Source organism: Lichtheimia ornata, assembly GCF_029851405.1.
Source record: "Lichtheimia ornata isolate CBS 291.66 chromosome Unknown scaffold00012, whole genome shotgun sequence".
In the NCBI taxonomy this organism is placed as follows: Eukaryota; Fungi; Mucoromycota; class Mucoromycetes; order Mucorales; family Lichtheimiaceae; genus Lichtheimia; species Lichtheimia ornata.
Window position 1 is genome coordinate 407,308 of NW_026695332.1, and position 18,844 is coordinate 426,151.

Sequence of the window (18,844 nt, forward strand, 5' to 3'; positions counted from 1 at the left end):
TATTCCCTGGTTCGGTTACACCAATTTCGCTTCAGCTATTACACCTTCCCCGCTCCTCTCTCTCTCTCTCCACACACACACATACATACACACAATTGATCTATCCCAGTAGTAGGAGTAGTCCCAGCATTGTTGTGCACCAATCGATCCACGACGATGGATTGTCTTATCCGTTAGCATGGGGTTGCTATGGCATATAAGCCCAAACGTGATATGGTAATTGCTTTCCTTTATGGAAGGCTTAGAAAAGAAGGGCGTGGATAGGTTTCCATTGAGCAAAAAAAAAGAATAACCAACATGAAGCACACATGACTTTGCATGTACGCATACTTTGCAAGTGATATACATGCGTAATGCATGATTAATTTACTTTATGCCTGATTCAATTGCTGCATAGTTCAATAAACGACAAACGTAGAAAGAGGTGATACCTTTCCCAAATGAGTGTGTAAATCATGGGATGACATGTAGCCATGTACAAGATCCATTTTTAGTCGTAATATATGCACTGTATATAAGATAAGATCTATGTAAAGGTCTGGACAGGAGAGAGTTGAATGGTTGTTGCCTAGATGCATGATCGTGTGTGCTTACATGGCTCAAATTCCCAGATACAAACCATCTTTCCTCAGCTTCCTTAATTTCTTTTGAATCACCTCCGAGCAATATCAACCCATGGCTGGACCCTGTTCTTTAAGTTTGTGACAATGATACATACACCACGTGGGACGTGTACCATGCGTTAAGGGGTATTTCTTAAGGACAAAAACTCTAGTAATGTGATGATCTTTTTACTTGACATGAAAAAAATTGTATTCGTACAGCGATGTCATTTGAGTACATACATACATACATACATACAGGTATCGGAGGTAAGGGTGAAAATGATGATGATCAATGAAAGTAAAAGAGAGAGGGTGTATGAACGGTGAATTTGAGGTAAGCATTGAATCCAACAGCAAATAGCAAAGCAAAGCAAATGGCAGTGGGACCAGAGATGTCGTCGTATGGACCAGGAAGCTTGTTACGAATCAACTCACGACGTCGATAATAGAGACCCATACCATACATGAGCGTAGAGAGTGACACCAATGTATACACAATACCACACACCTTGGCTACTGCATCACCAGCATTGAAGAGGGCGATAGAAAATGTCGATAAAAGCGAACCAAGAGACATCCATGCAAAGTAGGTGCGTTCATTAGCGAAAAAGACTTTGGGTTCAACACGTAAAGGAGTGACGACCTTCTTGGGCACCTTGACACCAGGTGGAAGAACAACAGGTGGATATTTGGTTTTCTTGCGACGATGAACCAATTGGCTCCAGCTCGTTTTCAACGTATCCTTCCAATTGTATCCATCTTCTTGAAGTGATCCATCCGTTGATGAAGGAGGTGATGGCATAATACCCATGTATCGAGTGCTACCTCGCTGATGTTGACCACCCAATAAAGACGTACGCTCATTGACAGGTGACCTAGGAGTGGCAGGTTCCAGAACCAGGCACACATCTTCATCCGCTACATTGGATAATGGAGGCGACGATGCTTTTCCTTTTCCTTTGTGTGTCTTTTTGCCCACCGATGGTGTTTGTGATGGAAGCACAGGGAGTTGTTCCACATCTTCATCCACCTGAGCAAGCCAATAGGGAAGCAACGCCACACGTGTATCAAACATCAAAGCCATGCCATGAACAAATTTGCTGAATTGGTGCGTTTCTTCCAAAATGCCGCTCTCTTCAAGATCAATGATCCACTCTGGTTCAGTTTCTCCAGGTCCAAGGTCGAGCTTAATCTCAAATGTGGCATAAGGATAACGATTGATGTCGCTTTCTGGTTTCAGATTGGTGAATGGATATTCGATATCAGCATCTGGGCGGTGCCAAGAACCATCAGGACGACGAATAATGGGGTCATTTGAAAATAGATTGGTATCCTCGCGAATAAAACAAAGATCGGTATCCAATGCCATACGCAATCGATTGTCTCCTGGGATTTGGAATGCTGTGCGCTTGTAATAGGTTCGAAGCACTAGTAGATAGGTAATGAGTACATGTCGCTAAAAGAGCACATCCATTGGCTACATACCTGGTTGCATATCCTTTTCCTTAATCATACGTTGAAGATCACGAGCGAATGCTTCAAACTTTTCAACGTCCTCCTCTGACTTGCCCAAATTGTTTCGCATTTTGTTGACGGCTTTGTGGATAAATGTTTGGTCACCATTCAGGAACCCGGAAACGTACTTGTCCTTGATAATGAACCGATCCGTCAATTCACCTTGTTCTTCATCCGCCAATGTGCGCCGTTCAAATACAATGGATGTGTTGTTCTTTGCACTTCCATACCACCGTAAGCGTACCACCTGAGAGCCTTCAGCTGATTCAACACGATCATTGTAGCTATCGAGTGACATGTTGTCCAGGTACAATGATGAGATGGGTGGATCGATATCATCATGGTCGACGCCATTATCACGATAAACGAGCACTGGCAAATGTCGCAGGACGTAGGTCTTGAGTTCCAAAATGTTGTCGGCATGGACGAAAAAGCGTTTCACGAGTACACGTCGATGATCCACCACTTGTTCCCCATATTCGGTTGTTGATTGTTTCAGAATGGGCGTCTTGAATGACATTTGCTTGCCACCATCACGCACTTTGCTGAAGAGTTCTGATAGCTTGATAAGAAGAGCATCATCATCTTGCTTCCAGAAGGGACACTGGTTGAGTCGCACCATAAACATGGGACGCAAGATGTAATTGGTGTGGCGATCATGTTTCTTGACAATCTTGAGGAAGCCGGTGTAATTGAGACGAGAAAACCTTGCGAGTCGATTCACATCATCTGCAATCTCATTGATGTGCTCTTGGATATTGGCCATATCGGAAGCATTGGGCTCTGAAGCAATCACTTGATCCCACGAATCGATTCCACTGATGATCTCATCATGCTTTTGTTGATGGAACGCATACACCTGAAACCATATAAATAAATACAACCTTATTCACCTCAACACCCCCCAAAGACACGTTCAAACGCCAAAAGAGTGTTTTTACCTTTTCCAAGTTGGCATCCAATACCTCGACAAATTCAGTCTCGTCCTTCTCGGTGAAAGGTCGGTCCTTTTCAGCCTTTCTCAGCTTCTTCTTGAGCCCGTCATAATCAATGTAGTGCGATTGCCACTCGGGGTAAATGGCGTTCTTCAATTGCGATCCGAATTTCATTGAGCAGCCCAATCAGGAACAACAAGGTGCGAGAACAGTGGAAAAGAAGAAAAGAGAGGAAGAACACCGCGGGTTAAAGATAGGTGTATCGTCGCAGGATAGCGGAGCTTTTTCAGGTTGTTGGCTAGTGCTTTAATGGTTGCCCCCCTTTACATGGATACAAGATCAATGGCAATGCTCCCCATTACAGTCATCGTTTATAATAAATCACCCATTGTCTATTATAATACATGCTTGTTTCTGCTACCTAAAAGGCCTTCATCTATGCCAGAGATCACAATGGCGGGTGTATTGGCTGATCTTTGATTTTGTTACACACCATGCCTTTTAACCAGTGAAATGTAGTCCTGGACCACACGTGGTGTTCCTCCATCAGATCACAGCATTTGTCATTGGAAGCTACATAGCCAATTGTCATTCACAAATTTATTATTTGGTTCGTGTACTGAACATGATTGTATACATCTTGATCTCAGCAACTTGGCCACATCTCCTCTCATTGTTGCATTATGATTACCGCAGCGATACACATTATTTAGGAGGATGGACCGATTCATATCTTATTAAAGTTGACAATGATGCAGTGTGCGGAAAGAACATTGGTTTTGTTAACAAGATTGTTTATGGAGTAATTCAGCATGTAGAAGGCATAGGAAAGATCAAGTCTTGTGAAGACAAAAGCTTTGTGATACACGATGCATAAATGGTGTATGGATCCATTTGCGGACATTCCTGTAATATGGAGCGTGGATTGGAAGGAAAAATTTCTCGATTCAAGCATCATGCCCTTCTTGCCCTCCACCTTTAAGATGGAATCATCACATCATTTTACATCATCTTGAGTGGATATCGAGCCATGAGCTTTATGCCTACAACGGGGATTACTATATCGGACACTTTAGTCATAAAACAACTTGAAGCATAAATGTCCCCTTTCTTTACGAATGCTATCGATAATAAAACGATCCATGCTTTGGGCAACTTGTCATTCTAACCACGTGGTGAGAAATTGCTTGCCACCGTGGGATCATTGTGACGTATTGTGTGTGCGATCATGATCTTATGAATGATTCTCTGGTCACATCACTGATGCTGCAACTACCTTGAAAAGTCCCATAGGTACAAGGTAATAAAGAAAGTTGGCACAATCAGATAGGCAAATGCCCAAATCAAGATTAAATGACTGTTTCAGTCATACAACATAGGCGTGATAAAGGCGCGGGCGCAAGCGGTCAAACGCCTCTTGGCAGCAAACATGTAAACTTTAACCCGTGATTGAGCCTCCACTTTTGATGTGCATTTCATTTCCGCCTTTGCGTTTGTGTATACATCAACAGCACCAAAAAGATAAATATTATTCTTACACACAATGGATCATGTTAATGGTCCCGTTTATTATACCCTTGCAATGGGATGACTAGAAAAGACATATGGATGTTAGGGGTCAAGAGGTGTGCGATTGGACGGTGCGGAGCGATTGGATCGGTATTGAAACAATCGATGATGTAGTAGGATCGTACTACCCAGCAACACACACGCAGTTGGATCGGCCGTTTCCGAGAATGGATCAAGTTCTTTTTAGATTACATTTTCTAATCTCTTTGTTTCTCACCTTTTCCTTTTTTTCATTTCCACACAACCTACTTCAACAATGGTGTCCGATACGTTGAGGAGGATAGTAAAAACCTATATCCTTGACAAGAGCACCATGTGGAAGAGGTTGATCAAGTGCGCTGTAGCCTATGAAATCGCAACCATCATGCTCCTTATCCATCCAGTTCTCGACGCCTTTGGAAATGTTCCCTACTTGTTGATATTGGCAACGTTGTTTTTTAATCCTGCAGGCACCATTGGTTTCCAAATAGTCGAAATATTCCTCAACATGATGTACCTCGTACCAACAGCCATATTCATTGCCATCATCCAATACTGCCTTGCTTTATACAACAGCGCATTAGCGAGGGGCGTACCTCTTTACAGCAACGGTGCAGGCGTCATTGCAGCTGTCTCTTACTTTGTGTGTGTCTACGGCATCGCTTTCACTCGAGTCAAATACCCACGCCTATTTCAAGCAGCCATGCAAGGCATGCCGTTGCCATTCTTTTGTCTCACTCGTGACATTTATTCGACCGAATTTAATGTGTTGGTACCTGCTGGTATTGTTTACCCTATGGCGATCGGTGGCTGTATCACATTACTTGTCAACATGTGCCTGTGGCCCGAAACGGCTATCAAGGCTTCAGAGTAAGTTTTATGCACGGAAGGGGTGAGCGAGAAACGACAAGCGGAATTGGTCATTTATGGAAACAAAATTTAGGGTGTCACTCGGGAAAAGTTTAACAGCTCTACGAAGCGTGCTCGAATTTATGATGGACAACGAGACCGCTATCACCACAAGTGAACATCTCAAAGGCTTGGTTGGATCATTACAAGGTGCCGTTGATGGTCTTCGCAAAGCACAACGTGAAGCCAAATATGAGGTGGCAATAGCACGATACCCACCACTCGCTTATAAGCCGATATCGCATACATTGGATCGCTTGGCTGATCATATGTATGGCATGCAGCTTGCGTTAGAACGTACGAGCCAAATCATGTTGAATCCACCCACATCATTCAGTAACAATGAAGCTTTAAACGACGACGTCGAAGAAGATGAGGAATTGACGGTGGTGACACGACTTGAATTTAAGCACCTGACTCGGGTACATGATGCTATACAACCTGCTATGCGTACATTTATGAGCCATTGTGTCGACATGTTGGGTCGTATCCAGAATTCCCTTGCTAGCAATAGAGCTATCCCTCGATCCATGTCTGTTGAAAAGCCTGGTGAAGAATTACAAGAACATGTAGCTGTGGAAGACGCATTGAAAACATTACAAGAGCATTGCGATCTCGCCATGCAATATGAATATCGACACACACGTCCCGCTGAGGAACATTTTTTGGTATACACAATCATGTATACTTTGGTTGAATCAGGACAAGAGCTTGTCAACTTGGAGCAGCAAGTGAATGATCTCTTGTCAAACAAAAAGAGCGGCAAATGGCGTATCTTTTTCCCAAAGATGGCATTGCGTAAATGGTTGAGCCGCACCAGCGAAAGTGAAAAAGGCGTACGTACCGCTGATGAAGATGTTGTCTTTGCCAAGGATCGTATGGATGAAAAGGAGAAGCGTATGGAGCAAGAAGAAGGTGATGAAACCCATTTTGTTCCATTGCATAATGCACCAGGCAAGCATTTCTATAACCGAATCCTCTATCGCGTCGTCAGCTTCTTGCAAAGTCCACCTGCTCGTTATGCACTTAAATTCTCTTTGGCGTGTGAATTGCTTGCATTGATGGCATGGATTCCTGTACCTGGATTGAGTGACTTTTACACCGTAAGTGCTTATAGACCTTTAGTGATCATTCATTGCTAACCTTGGTGTCTATAGAACAACCACGGCCAATGGGCAATGCTTTCAGCCATGACCGTATCCAACTACACCATTGGCTTGACAATTCAATCCTGTATCTTTCGTGTCGTAGCAACAGCTATTGGTGGTGTTTGTGGATACTTGACAGCATTAGCATCTCACCGCAACGAGGATCCCTACGTATTTGCTGTGCTTATTGGCATATTCCAAATCCCCATGTGGTACACGCTCTTCAACAGCCGCACCTATGCACGACTTGGATTCATTTCGTTACTCACAATGGCCGTCATCTCTTCCACCGATTATACCAACTTTTATCATGAAACCTTGGTTAGTTCTTTATGGAAGCGTATCGTTACTGCAGCAGCTGCAGCCGTTGTGTTGATGGTGGTCGATCAATTGTTTTGGCCTGTATGGGCACGCAAGCTTCTTTTGGAGAACTTTGCAAAGTTGCTTACGGACACTGGTATCCAATACGCCAAGGTCACTTCAGCATTTAGCCAACAAAACACCGCATCGCCACGCTATATTGCTACCAAGGAGAGCATCAAATTTCATGCACATGTGTTACGATCCCAATTTGATGGGACTTCTCAGATGCTTACTCTTTCCGGCCCTGAACCAAGATTGACCAAGGCACCTTTCCCATTACAAGAATATAGAAAATTGCTTGAGTTGGAGAAGAGGATGCTTTATTGGATTCGACACATGGCACAAGCAGAGGTAAAAGGAACAACGTGTTTTATTTTGCATGTTATTGATGATGTTCTTTAGTCCAAGATCACTCCTCGCGTGCGAGAGTTGCGTGCTCCTGTTGCTGAATTACGTAAGGAGATGGCTGGCAATGTACACCTTTACATGTTTACGCTTGGAAGTTGTATTCGTGCTCGTTGTGCTCTTCCCGCCATGATGCCTTCAGCAGAAGCAGCTAGACAAGTCCTGCAAAAACGACACATTGAATCCTGGCAAGAGATGTATCAAGTCTTCCGTCAACAAGAACCCGAGAAAACAGAGACGCTCATGTATTGGCACACATGTGCAGCAGCAGCTGTTGAGATTATATGTCTTTCAGAGGCCATGGGTGATGTTGTGAGTCGACTCATGGGACAATACATCTTCCCTGGAGCAGCGACTAGTCAATTGAATAAGAAGATAACATAATAGGCATCCATCAATGCATACCCCCAAACATTCTCCTTCATTGTAAATTATATTCACGTTCATTCATACTATTACAAATACACGCTAAAGTAAATGGATACGCTTGTGGATTGGATGATGGGTGGTGATGGTGGGTGATGATAAATTAAGGGCATCAGCATTTTCTAGTCAGCTGGCGAGTGTTCACTTTTCTCTCTATCTCTCTCTCTCTCTTGCACCGCTTTGGTCATGTCAATGCAATGGACTCGCAGGGCATTTTCGCAAACACTAAGGCAACGTAGCAACAACACCATTGGCCATGCTCTTCTTGTTCCACGCCGTCAACCCACCGTTCCTGGTGTAGCTAAACGTTGTGCTTGGACGATGCATAATGTCAACAACAGCAAATTGGACCCTGGCAACCACAACAACGACCACTTACGATTGATATTCGATGACAAGGATCTATGGAAACAGCAGCGTCAAATGTTTGCAAAGACTGAATCGATCAAGCCTGTGGGGTTGCTTGAAAGTACACACTTTACCAACGTGGAAGGATTCGCCTATGCGACTGAACAAGCTATTCAACGTGCCCAATTGATTGTTGAACGTATTTGGAGAGCGCCTGAGAATGGACCTGATGAGATGCGACGTGTCGTCAAAAACTTGGATCGTCTTTCAGATACCTTGTGCAGTGTGATCGATATGGCCGAGTTTGTACGCAACGTACATCCTGATGAAAGCATCATGGAGGCAGCCAACAATGCATACAACGATTTATGTTTTTATATGAATACGCTCAATACGGATACTCGCATGCATAAGGTATGAATAGAAGGATTAAGGAAGGAGAAAACAATGAGTGCTAATGTATTCATTGTTATTATAAGGTGTTATCCCAAGTATTGGCAGACAAGTCGATCGTGCAACAATTTACGCCTGATGAACATGCAGCAGCCATTGTCTTTTTACGTGATTTCGAGAAATCAGGCATCCATCTCTCTGATAAGCAACGTGAACAATTTGTGGAGCTTTCTGATCGGATCATCCATTTCGGTCGTGCATTTATTCAGCAAGATCCACGTGGCATTTCTCATTTGAAACTTGATCCAGCATCGCTCAATGGGCTCGCTCAATCGATTATGCGAACATGTCCTGTGAAGGATGGTCATGTTTATGTCCCAACGGGTTCAACTGAATGCCAAATGATCCTCAAGTATGCCGACAATGAAGCTTTACGACAACTTGCTTTCGAAGCTCTCAACTCAGCCAACCCAGAGAGTGTGTCGATATTGGAACGTTTGATGAGAACGAGGGCTGATTTAGCCAACTTGGTGGGCAAAAGTTCTTATGCTGAATTACAATTGCAAGATAAAATGGCCAAGAATCCAGGTATTGTCATCCATCACATACCTTCTTTTGCTAGTATACTAATGTTCTTGATGTATAGAAAACGTGGATGCATTCTTGAGGACATTGATTCATCACCAATCACCAGCATCAGAACGTGATATTCTCATTCTTCAAAAAGCAAAGCAACAGGCAATGCGGTTGAAGCAGCTACCTCAAGTCAATGCGTGGGATCGAGATTATTACATGCACGTTTCGAATATGACCGAGAGACTTACGCAGGGTCCATCACCAGCATTACCATACTTTACAGTGGGATCTGTCATGCAAGGTTTATCTCGACTCTTTTATCATTTATATGGCGTTCAATTTGTACCAGCAGCGTTGAAGACGGGTGAATCATGGCATGATGATGTGCGCAAGTTGGATGTGATTTGTGAACGAGATGGCAAGATCGGCACTGTTTATTGTGATTTATTTTCACGCCAAGGCAAGACGACACGCGCTGCCCATTACACCGTACGAACGTCACGCCGAGTGGATGATGACGATGCAGAGAATGACATTCGATATGCATTCCCCGGTCAAAATATATCGCCCGATCGATTTATGCCACCCATGATCCAATCCACAGATACCATTCGTGGTCGACAAGGACAATTCCAATTACCCATCATTGCATTGACTTGCGATTTCAACAACAAAAGCGGTTCAACGGCCATGCTATCCATGTTTGAAGTCGAGACTTTGTTCCATGAAATGGGCCACGCCATGCATTCAATGCTTGGTCGCACTGATTTCCACAATGTGTCCGGTACACGCTGTGCAACCGATTTCGTTGAGCTGCCATCGATCCTCATGGAGCATTTTGTGTGGCATCCAAGTGTATTACCCCTGTTTTCGCATGATCGTACCTATTCACCAGAAGCCATCCAATCATTCCTCAAGCAACAAAAACGATTCAGCGGCATTGAAACCAATAGTCAAATTGTCATGGCGCTGCTGGATCAGCAATACCACTCAACAGCTGCAGCAAGAGGCAATTCGTTTTCGAGTGAAAAGATATGGCATAATCTCCAGGATCAAGTAGGCTTGTTCCCAAGTGTGCCTAATACCATGTGGCCGGTTCAATTTGAGCATCTCTTTGGTTATGGTGCCGGTTACTATTCCTATCTTTTCGATCGTACCTTGGCAAGACGTATTTGGGAGACATGCTTTGAAAAGGATCCTCTTGATCGTGACCAGGGATTGGCTTTCCGAGACCGGTTGTTAATGTGGGGTGGTGCACGTGATCCATGGGAATGCGTCGCTGATGTATTAGGTGGTCAAGATGGTGAACGGATAGCTCGTGGTGATGAAGAAGCAATGCGTACGGTCGGCGACTGGGGCATTGATGTATAAATTTACGTAGTGATGTATAGATTAAAATGTTACATGTTTCCCTCTTGTATTGACTTTTATGGCTGAAAGCATATTGTTGGCTGGATACAACGGCCCGTGGGTTGCATTGATGGTTGACATTCAATTTTGGGGATATCGGGGTTGGTTGCTTGTGTCACCTTGACCTATATGCAGCTCGGTAAAAGGACAAGCCAAGGGGTGTGTCAACGCCAATCTTACAGCTGATTGATAAGTGAATACACATGCCAGCATGCTTGTATATACGATGACAAATTGATCTGCACCATAGCATAAATGTAGCATGCATCAGGGAAAAAGTCCAAGTTGGAAAACATAGTATAAGTAAAGATTGATTCTAGCTAATTAGTAAAATGATAGTTTGAAACTTAATCGCCATATAGTACATGGTTACTTTTGATGAGTGTCACTCGCATAAAGGTAGATGCTTTTTGATGGACATGCATGAATGAGTAAGATATCGCTGCATAAGATGTTTGGATGACGGCAAAGATGTCATGAAGCGGGATTGGGTAACAGCAGCCACGCACGATTTTGGGAATTTCTCTCGGCCCTTGTCTTACAACAAGCAGGGCTCACATTTTTTTGCTGGGGTGGGGGTTAATCTTTTTGGGTGACAAGAGGTGGGTGCCTAGTGCGGATGACTAAAAGCCAATACCAAAGATGTGTCACACACACAACCATAATGGATACGATGAGTGATCAAATATAAGCAATCAAGTGTTGAATGTGAGTAAAGCTTTATTGAGAGGCATGTAACCGGAAAGACTCGGTAAGGTTATCTGCAGAGTAGAATGTATATGTGTGCGTTGTGTATCACTCTCACTCTCACTCTCTCTACCAATGTAATCTACCCTTTTCTTCTTTTCCCCTTTTCCTTCTGCTTCCACTATCAAAAGCATGCCTTTATTACAGTTACCACCTGAGCTTCTACGACTCATTTTTCTATATCTTCCTCGACAGAGCCTAGCACGACTATGTTTGACTTGTCACCAGGCCTATACTATTTGCTTGCCTACTCTTTATGCACATGTCCATCTTGGTCTTCGGGCTCATGTACGTCAATTGGAGCAAGGTGTCTATCGACGAGACGAATTGAGAGCGGCCATGCAATCGTATACCCACCAATTGACCATGACAAACCAACAAAACTGCAACATGTGGATGGCACGCGATTTCGCTTGGTTGTTTAGTGCAGCTGTGAATGTGCGTGTATTGACCCTGGTTCACTTTGAGTCGCTCACCATCGGGTATCTGGTCCGGCTGACCCATCAACTACCGAATATTGAGCATTTGCGTATCCAATACAGCCAACTTAAGAGTGATCCATCATCACAAACAATGACAACACCAGGCTATGATGCAAAAAACAGCTTCGCAAAGGCTAAAAACCTTGATCTCTGCTGGACAGATTTTTCTGAAGAGGCTGCAGCACAGCTATTACAGTTACTCCCCAACGTGGAAACAGTCAACTTGGGTGCCAATCGCAACAAGAATAGAGGAGCTAATACAACAGCCGTTCGATCTCTCTCAGAGCATTGCCCTGCAGTAAAGCACCTGACAATATCATTGCAGCAAGTGAGCGAGCCTGTTTTGTGCGACACAATTACCTACTATGGACCGCAATTACATAGCTTATCGATTCGTTGTGATGGAAGGGATACTCTCAAATGCGTGGCTCGGCATGCTACCCTCGTAAAGAACTTGACTATTCGTGCGGGATCGATTCAACCACCACCACAGCGTGTTGTACTCACATTGAATCAGCCACAACCCATGACACCTCCTTCTTTCGTTACAACTATGATGGCTCAAGAACAAACACCACAAAACGAAGAACAACCTGGTAGCATTGTCGGCATCCTACAACGATGTTCTCAGCTTGTACGATTGGAAATGGTATCATGGCTCGTAGAGGATGTCCCACGTGAAGTTTGGCGAGGGATCGAAGTTGTAGCTTCTCGACATCAGGCACCATCCATAGTTGAACGCCGTCGTGCTCGTGAACAAAATAAGACATTTGCATTGGGAAGAGAGGAACTCCAAGAAATAAGAAAGCAATTTGTTATGGCTGCTAGGACACCACAATCGTCTCCATCGCAACCCTCGTTTGACATGAGTACTCATTGATTGTAGCTATTATACCACCTTGTGCATTGTTTTCATTTTCATCCTAGTCCCAATCAGCATTTTCCTTCCTTCCTCTTACCACCTATTTAGTTTTCTATTCCCTACTCTTCAAATACTTGGTTTCCTTCATAGAGTTTATTAAATCAGTATATCGAGATAATGACCATGATCTTGTTTACAGGGAGCTTGGAAGTATGTCTATACTCCTTTTATGTATGACCAAGTATGAATGTAACCCCTGAGAGGATCGAATAGAAGACACGAACATCACGCGACGACACTCAACCTCCAGCTCTTCCACTCCCACTCTACTTTCTCTTCCTCCCATTCACAACTGTTGCACCATTCAAATATACAACTACCACCTGCAAACGATTGTCCTGCTTCAACCCATCATGCCAATCCTACAACGCTCTTGATCCGATAGTCTTTGACTGAATGGCAAGTCCATGGCGTGTACGCTCCACTGCACCAGCCGCGTTCCTTGACACTACTCCTTTTCTTGTACACTCTTCTGCCACAACCAAACCCAACAGCATTCATCCGGCAGTTGACACTACATAGCAAAGCCTTCACTCTATAGTCTCAAACAGCGTTCTTTACTTGCAGCAACTTGTCTTACGGCCTCTTACGCGGACAACGGGTATCCATTGCATGGGAGCAGCTTTATTTACGTGTACCAACTTGCTTCCAATACATACGAATTCCAATCGATGATGCCATATCAGCTATGGAGTACACTACAATACAAGCAATCTCGTGAGCTGCGGTAGAAATGATCAAGAAAGAGAAAGACCAACAGCCGGATGGAAATGGATCAGCAGCAATATTGGATGTACAATGGTGATGATGGATGGATGGATGGATCATGCAATCAAGTGCAGTGATGGGAAGTCCTGGAATGTTACATTGGTTACTTGTCGCGTCGTCAGCACGAACGATGAATGATACCGCGTGGATACGGCTGAGGATGATGATGGATTGCATGGAATTGGAAGGGGTGCTTGACAACCATATGATGACATTGGTGTTGTCGAGACAACGCATGCTGCAGCTATTTTGCAATCATGGTTGAAGGATGTTTATGCCGGCAGCGACGAAGGATACAATGACACAATGACCCCTATTGCCTTTACGAGATTCACCCGTACCTTATTCAATTTTCAATGCTGTTCCTTTATCCTATTTATTACTTGATAAACATCCACACTACCCTATGCTATTCTTCGACTTTTTCAATGATTGTATTTGGATGCAACGTGATGACTGGGGTTATCATTTACTGTCACCTCATATAGGAAAGCTGTTGATCACTCGGCTGGTTTCAGAATTGAAAGGTGGAATATGTAGAAATTGGATGTTGGAAAGCAAGGCTGGACCATTTGCATCATCGTATGGATCAAGATGCCATTATTCTTCTGCCACAGCACTATTACATTCACTAAAGCTTCCTAGCTAGACAACTGGTAGTGGTGATTTTCAAACGCTTGTATTGCAAAGATAATAAATTTGAGAGTGATGGCGCCCAGCATGTGCTTGTTCCAGAAGCATGGTTCATTGTAAGCTTATTTCATTATATCCAAGAAAGAATACAATATGGCTCGAGTACATGAACATACCATGTTTAGCTATGACATCTTTCAGCCAACACTACCATATGCAGCCTTGTATAAGAATGAACCATTCCATACAGGCTATCATAGGCGGACCTTACTATAGCTGAAGGATCATTATGCATTTCTCTACCAATAGGGTCCAACCTTCAAGCCTTTGTCCTCTCGGCTGTGTCACATGTACACGTCCATCTGGGTCTTTTGCTCTGTCAGATCCAGCTACTTCACAAGGAACAAAGACCACTCTTCATATAGCATCACGCTTACAGCATATGTAAAACGTAAAGACAGTCATATCTCAAGATTTTATAATCAAACGTGGGGTTTTTAAGAGAACAGTGTGTTCGACGGGGTCAAGGGAATCTTGTGTACAAGTTTCACGTCGATCGTGGCCAATCCCAGATTTCGCAATGTCACTACCAGCCAAACTGGATCGGGGGGTCGACCTCTTCGACGACGACGACCAAAAAATATTTTTTGGGCTAGTTGCGACATTGAACGTGAAACTTTCACACAAGGTGCTGTTGGCCAAGCCGAGCACATTGCTCTATTCAAAACCCCGCGTTTCATTGTAAAGTTTGGAGATACAGGCACCTTTATGTTTGTAAGCGTGATGCTATATGACAAGTGGTCTTTGTTTAATGTAAAGTATCTAGACCCTGGAGAGCCAAAGATGCAGAAGGACCTCTTTGTGTAGCTGAGCTAAAAAGTCCGGACCTCAGGGACGATGCATGACAGGTACACAAACGTCATTTTCAGGTCATACATTGGCAGCTAATAGCCACTTTTGTGCATTCTCAACTTTTGTGCATTCCATTGCAGGTGGACGATTCTCCTGCTCCATACATTCATTTCCATGATTAAAGTAGGTTGATCCGAGCTGATTTGACTGAGCTACGGTCAAAGAGAGATTACATCACTCTGGACATAGAGCACGCTCGATGTAGCTCAACCGATGTAATCTTGTGTGAGCGTAACTCAACCAAATCAGCTCGGATCAACCTACTTTAATCATGGAAATGAATGTCTAGAGCAGGAGCATCGTTCCCATGCAGTGGATCTCGCAACAATGATGATTGGATAAAAGTGGCTGTTAGCTAGCAATACATGCCTGTTCCTAGATGATCCATAAAGTGATTATAGATTGACCCTTTCATTCATGCAAACGTAGCTGTGTTACACAACACGACCCTCTGCATCTTTTGCTCTGTCAGGGTCTAGCTACTTTACATTAAACGAAGACCACTTGTCATATAGCATCACGCTTACAAACATAAAGACGCCTGCATCTCCAAACTTTACAATGAAACGTGGGGTTTTGAATAGAGCAATGTGCTCGGCTTGGCCAACAGCACCTTGTGTGAAAGTTTAACCGACGAGATTCACAGATTCACAATCGATTCACACCGATTCACAAAACCCCGCAGCCAATTTTTGGCTGGGTCACAACCTGATTCACAAAGATATTAGATAAAATGGGCGTCTCCACGCCCATTTTACCTAGTATTCGTTGCGTGACCGCTCCCATTTTACCTATGATTTGAAATGCTCCCTTGCCAGTACCCTTATGCATACCTCTGTGTTACACAACCTTGTATACCACGTTGGATGGTAAATCATTGCACTATCATTGTATCCACCATGGGATGACCATTTATGACCTTTCTTTGTTGTCAAACACGGGTTTAATAAAGGTGACTGAGGCTACTTATATACATGAAAAGGCAAGTGATGTGTGATATTACCATATAATACAAGGGGAGAGGAACGATATGCAATGTGAATGTTGCTATACAATGCTCGACATGTACAAAAAATGGTCGTTGCTGCATGAATTATCCAGCGCTACGGCATGATTGTTTGGTATGCTCCTTCCATAATCGATCCAAAATCCAATTCCACGCCGTTGTTCAAAGCGATTCACAGCTTCGGTAATAGGCACATACTCTTCTTGTTGAATCTTGTATATGGCATCGACAATCTTCTTCGATTTACTACACGTTTTCGCTCTAAAAAGCACGTGTGTTAGGCACAATGTTGTGTGATTGAAGTTGCGATGGATCAAGACCTACCTTTGGTACTATCTCGCTGTTTTGCATGATACTTTTCTTCTAGATCTTTCACTGCTGGTGTGCCTGTGTATGAACCATCATCCCATTTTCTCCATACTTCATGTGCTGAAAACATAGATCGGATCTTTTTTGCTGTGTGTGAGTTGCGTTCCTGCTGTAGTTATCATCCATGTTCCTGTTGTCGCTACCATCCATGTCCTTGTTGTCGTTTTATCATCCATCTCGACTCGTTCATAACTTTCTTCACCAGGCAAGCCACGAAAGATATCCCTGATCACACGTTTGGGCTCTTTACTCGTTGATTAATACATGCCACTAATAAAGAAAAGTATATACATACGTACTCTGTTCCAAATCGCCTGCCGTATTCACTTGGCCCATACTCTTCGATCCTTTCATCATCATCTTAACCACTCGTCTGATATCCACCTTGGCATGAATCGATGTAATTCGGGTCGGAATAGATCATGATTGAATAGACTCCAACACAGCAAACCAGGAAATGTGCGCAACATGACAACCGCTTGAAGAAGTATCACACGTGTTTTGTAACAAAAAGCAAAAGCCTTGAGTGCAAATGGTTTGGGGCATCCATCACCAAATTCAACACTATCCAACCAGTATTCAACTTTGTGGCCATCAGTGGGGGAAATCGTTCAATGTCCTTATCACTCGTTTGGCAAACCATTCAAGCAAAGTAAGCTTTTGTAGAGTCCTCTGCCATTGACCATGCTTCTTCATTTGATCCCTCCGTTGCAGCAGAAGGCTCTCATACCTCGCTCTTCCATCCATTTCCATAGATCATGTTTTGCACCAAGGATTAAGAAGTAGTTGGCCACCTTAAGACTCTATCAACCATAAATCCATCATCGATCACACCAGTGCCACGATCCACTTTCGTTTTGCGCATGAATTCTTCTTTGTTGATACATAAGCCCTTGTTTTCTTCCATGATTTGAGCGGCTACACCACAGGGATGAGGCTGAATGTTTCAGCGTTTGGAGACTTGGCTAGAGAGCAGATCGACAATTGTATTGATGTATTGGCCGATTGATGAATCACTTAGTGGATACGGGTTGCCATCATGTTGTTGCGTTTTGGGATCAAAGAAGCAGGAGCTTTCCTTCGGCCACAATGTAACTACCTTCGTATTCTTCTTTCAATTCATGCACCAAAGCTACGTATCATCACACGTTTAATTATCTTGAGCCATGACGGACATTGTATCCATTATCCACTAACCTTAAACTGTTGTTATAAAGGGTATATACAAGTTCTGCACCTTTGGGTCGGATACCATGATTACTGGCTAGAGATGCTACGACAATCTGATGCTCTTGTATAGCATTCCTCAATACGCTTGATCTCCCGGGCATGTGGCAGCAAAGCGTGAATACACGTCTACTCTTGGGTGTGGATGTGACTGGCAACTGAACATTGCCAAAAGATGGATAACGAAACCGGCAGACGATGACGATGCGATGACAGATTGAAGGATGATGATGATGGTGTCGTGTTGTCTGTGTTTGGAGTTGCGCCGAGAACAAGGATGGCAGTGAAAAACGCATGACGATTAATGAAGGTGTGGTGTTGACAATATTGCGATCGACAACGGCTTACTGGCCGGGGACAACGTCTAAAGCAAACAGTGTCAGGTACGTCATATCAAGGTCTACGTGTCTCCATGGCAACGACCCAACGCTTACAACAACGACTAAAAGTGAAACCTGATGGATGACTTGAGGAGATACAAAGAAGATCAAGCTGTTACATATGAAGGACACCACTAGACCACAGGCATCGGCGTATGAGGTGGTGTGTGGTTTTTGTACAAGAGCAAGAGGTTAAAAATGGAGCGGAGCGCTGGCGCGCTCATTTGCAAGGCGAACAATAGATAAATTGCGTCGGGTATAAGCAGTGTGACCCGGTTCTGTGAATCAGCCAAGGCGATTCGTTTTATCGACCAAGTAGCGAGTGTCCAAAGTACCTCTAATCTCGCCTGTGTACTTTCCTGGGTGCAACAATGTTTATAATGCACGACCCATTATGATCATAAAAGTAGGCAAATCTATCCCTCATTATAATACAAGAGCCATTTGATATCATTCGAGCCGTTCATACAAGCAAACCGTAGATGTGTTGATAACGTGATCTAATTCATCATCGAATCGTCACATCAATTTAAATAAAACGAGTGAAGTGATCCATTTTCAAGCTCACCTTTCTGATCACCAATAATCATGGAATTTCAACCAAACCTTTTGGAACGCTTGAACCTTCGTCTCGGCCCCGTTGATGAAGACTTTAGATACAGGAGACATCACCTGGTATCAGTCGCCAGACTTTAGGTAAATCGTATTATTACAGCCTTGTCTTTTAGTTGACGGGTTTTTATCATTGTACAGCATTCGTGTCGGCTTCTCGAAACTCAACAAGAACACCACAAGCTAGACACGTATCAGTGCAGGT

General features: G+C 43.6%; 4 protein-coding genes across 4 annotated transcripts; 3 read left to right on the plus strand and 1 right to left on the minus strand.

Annotated features, from left to right (window-relative positions):
• Positions 1-894: 894 nt before the first annotated feature.
• O0I10_003687 (uncharacterized protein) lies at positions 895-3,229 on the minus strand (the record flags this gene model as incomplete). Its single annotated transcript, XM_058483754.1, has 3 exons — positions 895-2,033; positions 2,091-2,979; positions 3,062-3,229. The coding sequence occupies 3 exons, from the start codon at positions 3,227-3,229 to the stop codon at positions 895-897; spliced, it is 2,196 nt and encodes a 731-aa protein (XP_058345552.1).
• Positions 3,230-4,880: 1,651 nt separating this feature from the next.
• O0I10_003688 (uncharacterized protein) lies at positions 4,881-7,812 on the plus strand (the record flags this gene model as incomplete). Its single annotated transcript, XM_058483755.1, has 4 exons — positions 4,881-5,473; positions 5,547-6,615; positions 6,670-7,374; positions 7,426-7,812. The coding sequence occupies 4 exons, from the start codon at positions 4,881-4,883 to the stop codon at positions 7,810-7,812; spliced, it is 2,754 nt and encodes a 917-aa protein (XP_058345553.1).
• Positions 7,813-8,040: 228 nt separating this feature from the next.
• On the plus strand, positions 8,041-10,542 carry O0I10_003689 (uncharacterized protein; the record flags this gene model as incomplete). Its single annotated transcript, XM_058483756.1, has 3 exons — positions 8,041-8,616; positions 8,682-9,183; positions 9,242-10,542. The coding sequence occupies 3 exons, from the start codon at positions 8,041-8,043 to the stop codon at positions 10,540-10,542; spliced, it is 2,379 nt and encodes a 792-aa protein (XP_058345554.1).
• A 918-nt stretch (positions 10,543-11,460) lies between these two features.
• O0I10_003690 (uncharacterized protein) lies at positions 11,461-12,690 on the plus strand (the record flags this gene model as incomplete). The annotated part of the gene is made up of 1 exon (XM_058483757.1): positions 11,461-12,690. One exon carries the CDS (start codon positions 11,461-11,463, stop codon positions 12,688-12,690), a length of 1,230 nt encoding a protein of 409 aa, XP_058345555.1.
• Positions 12,691-18,844: the final 6,154 nt, after the last annotated feature.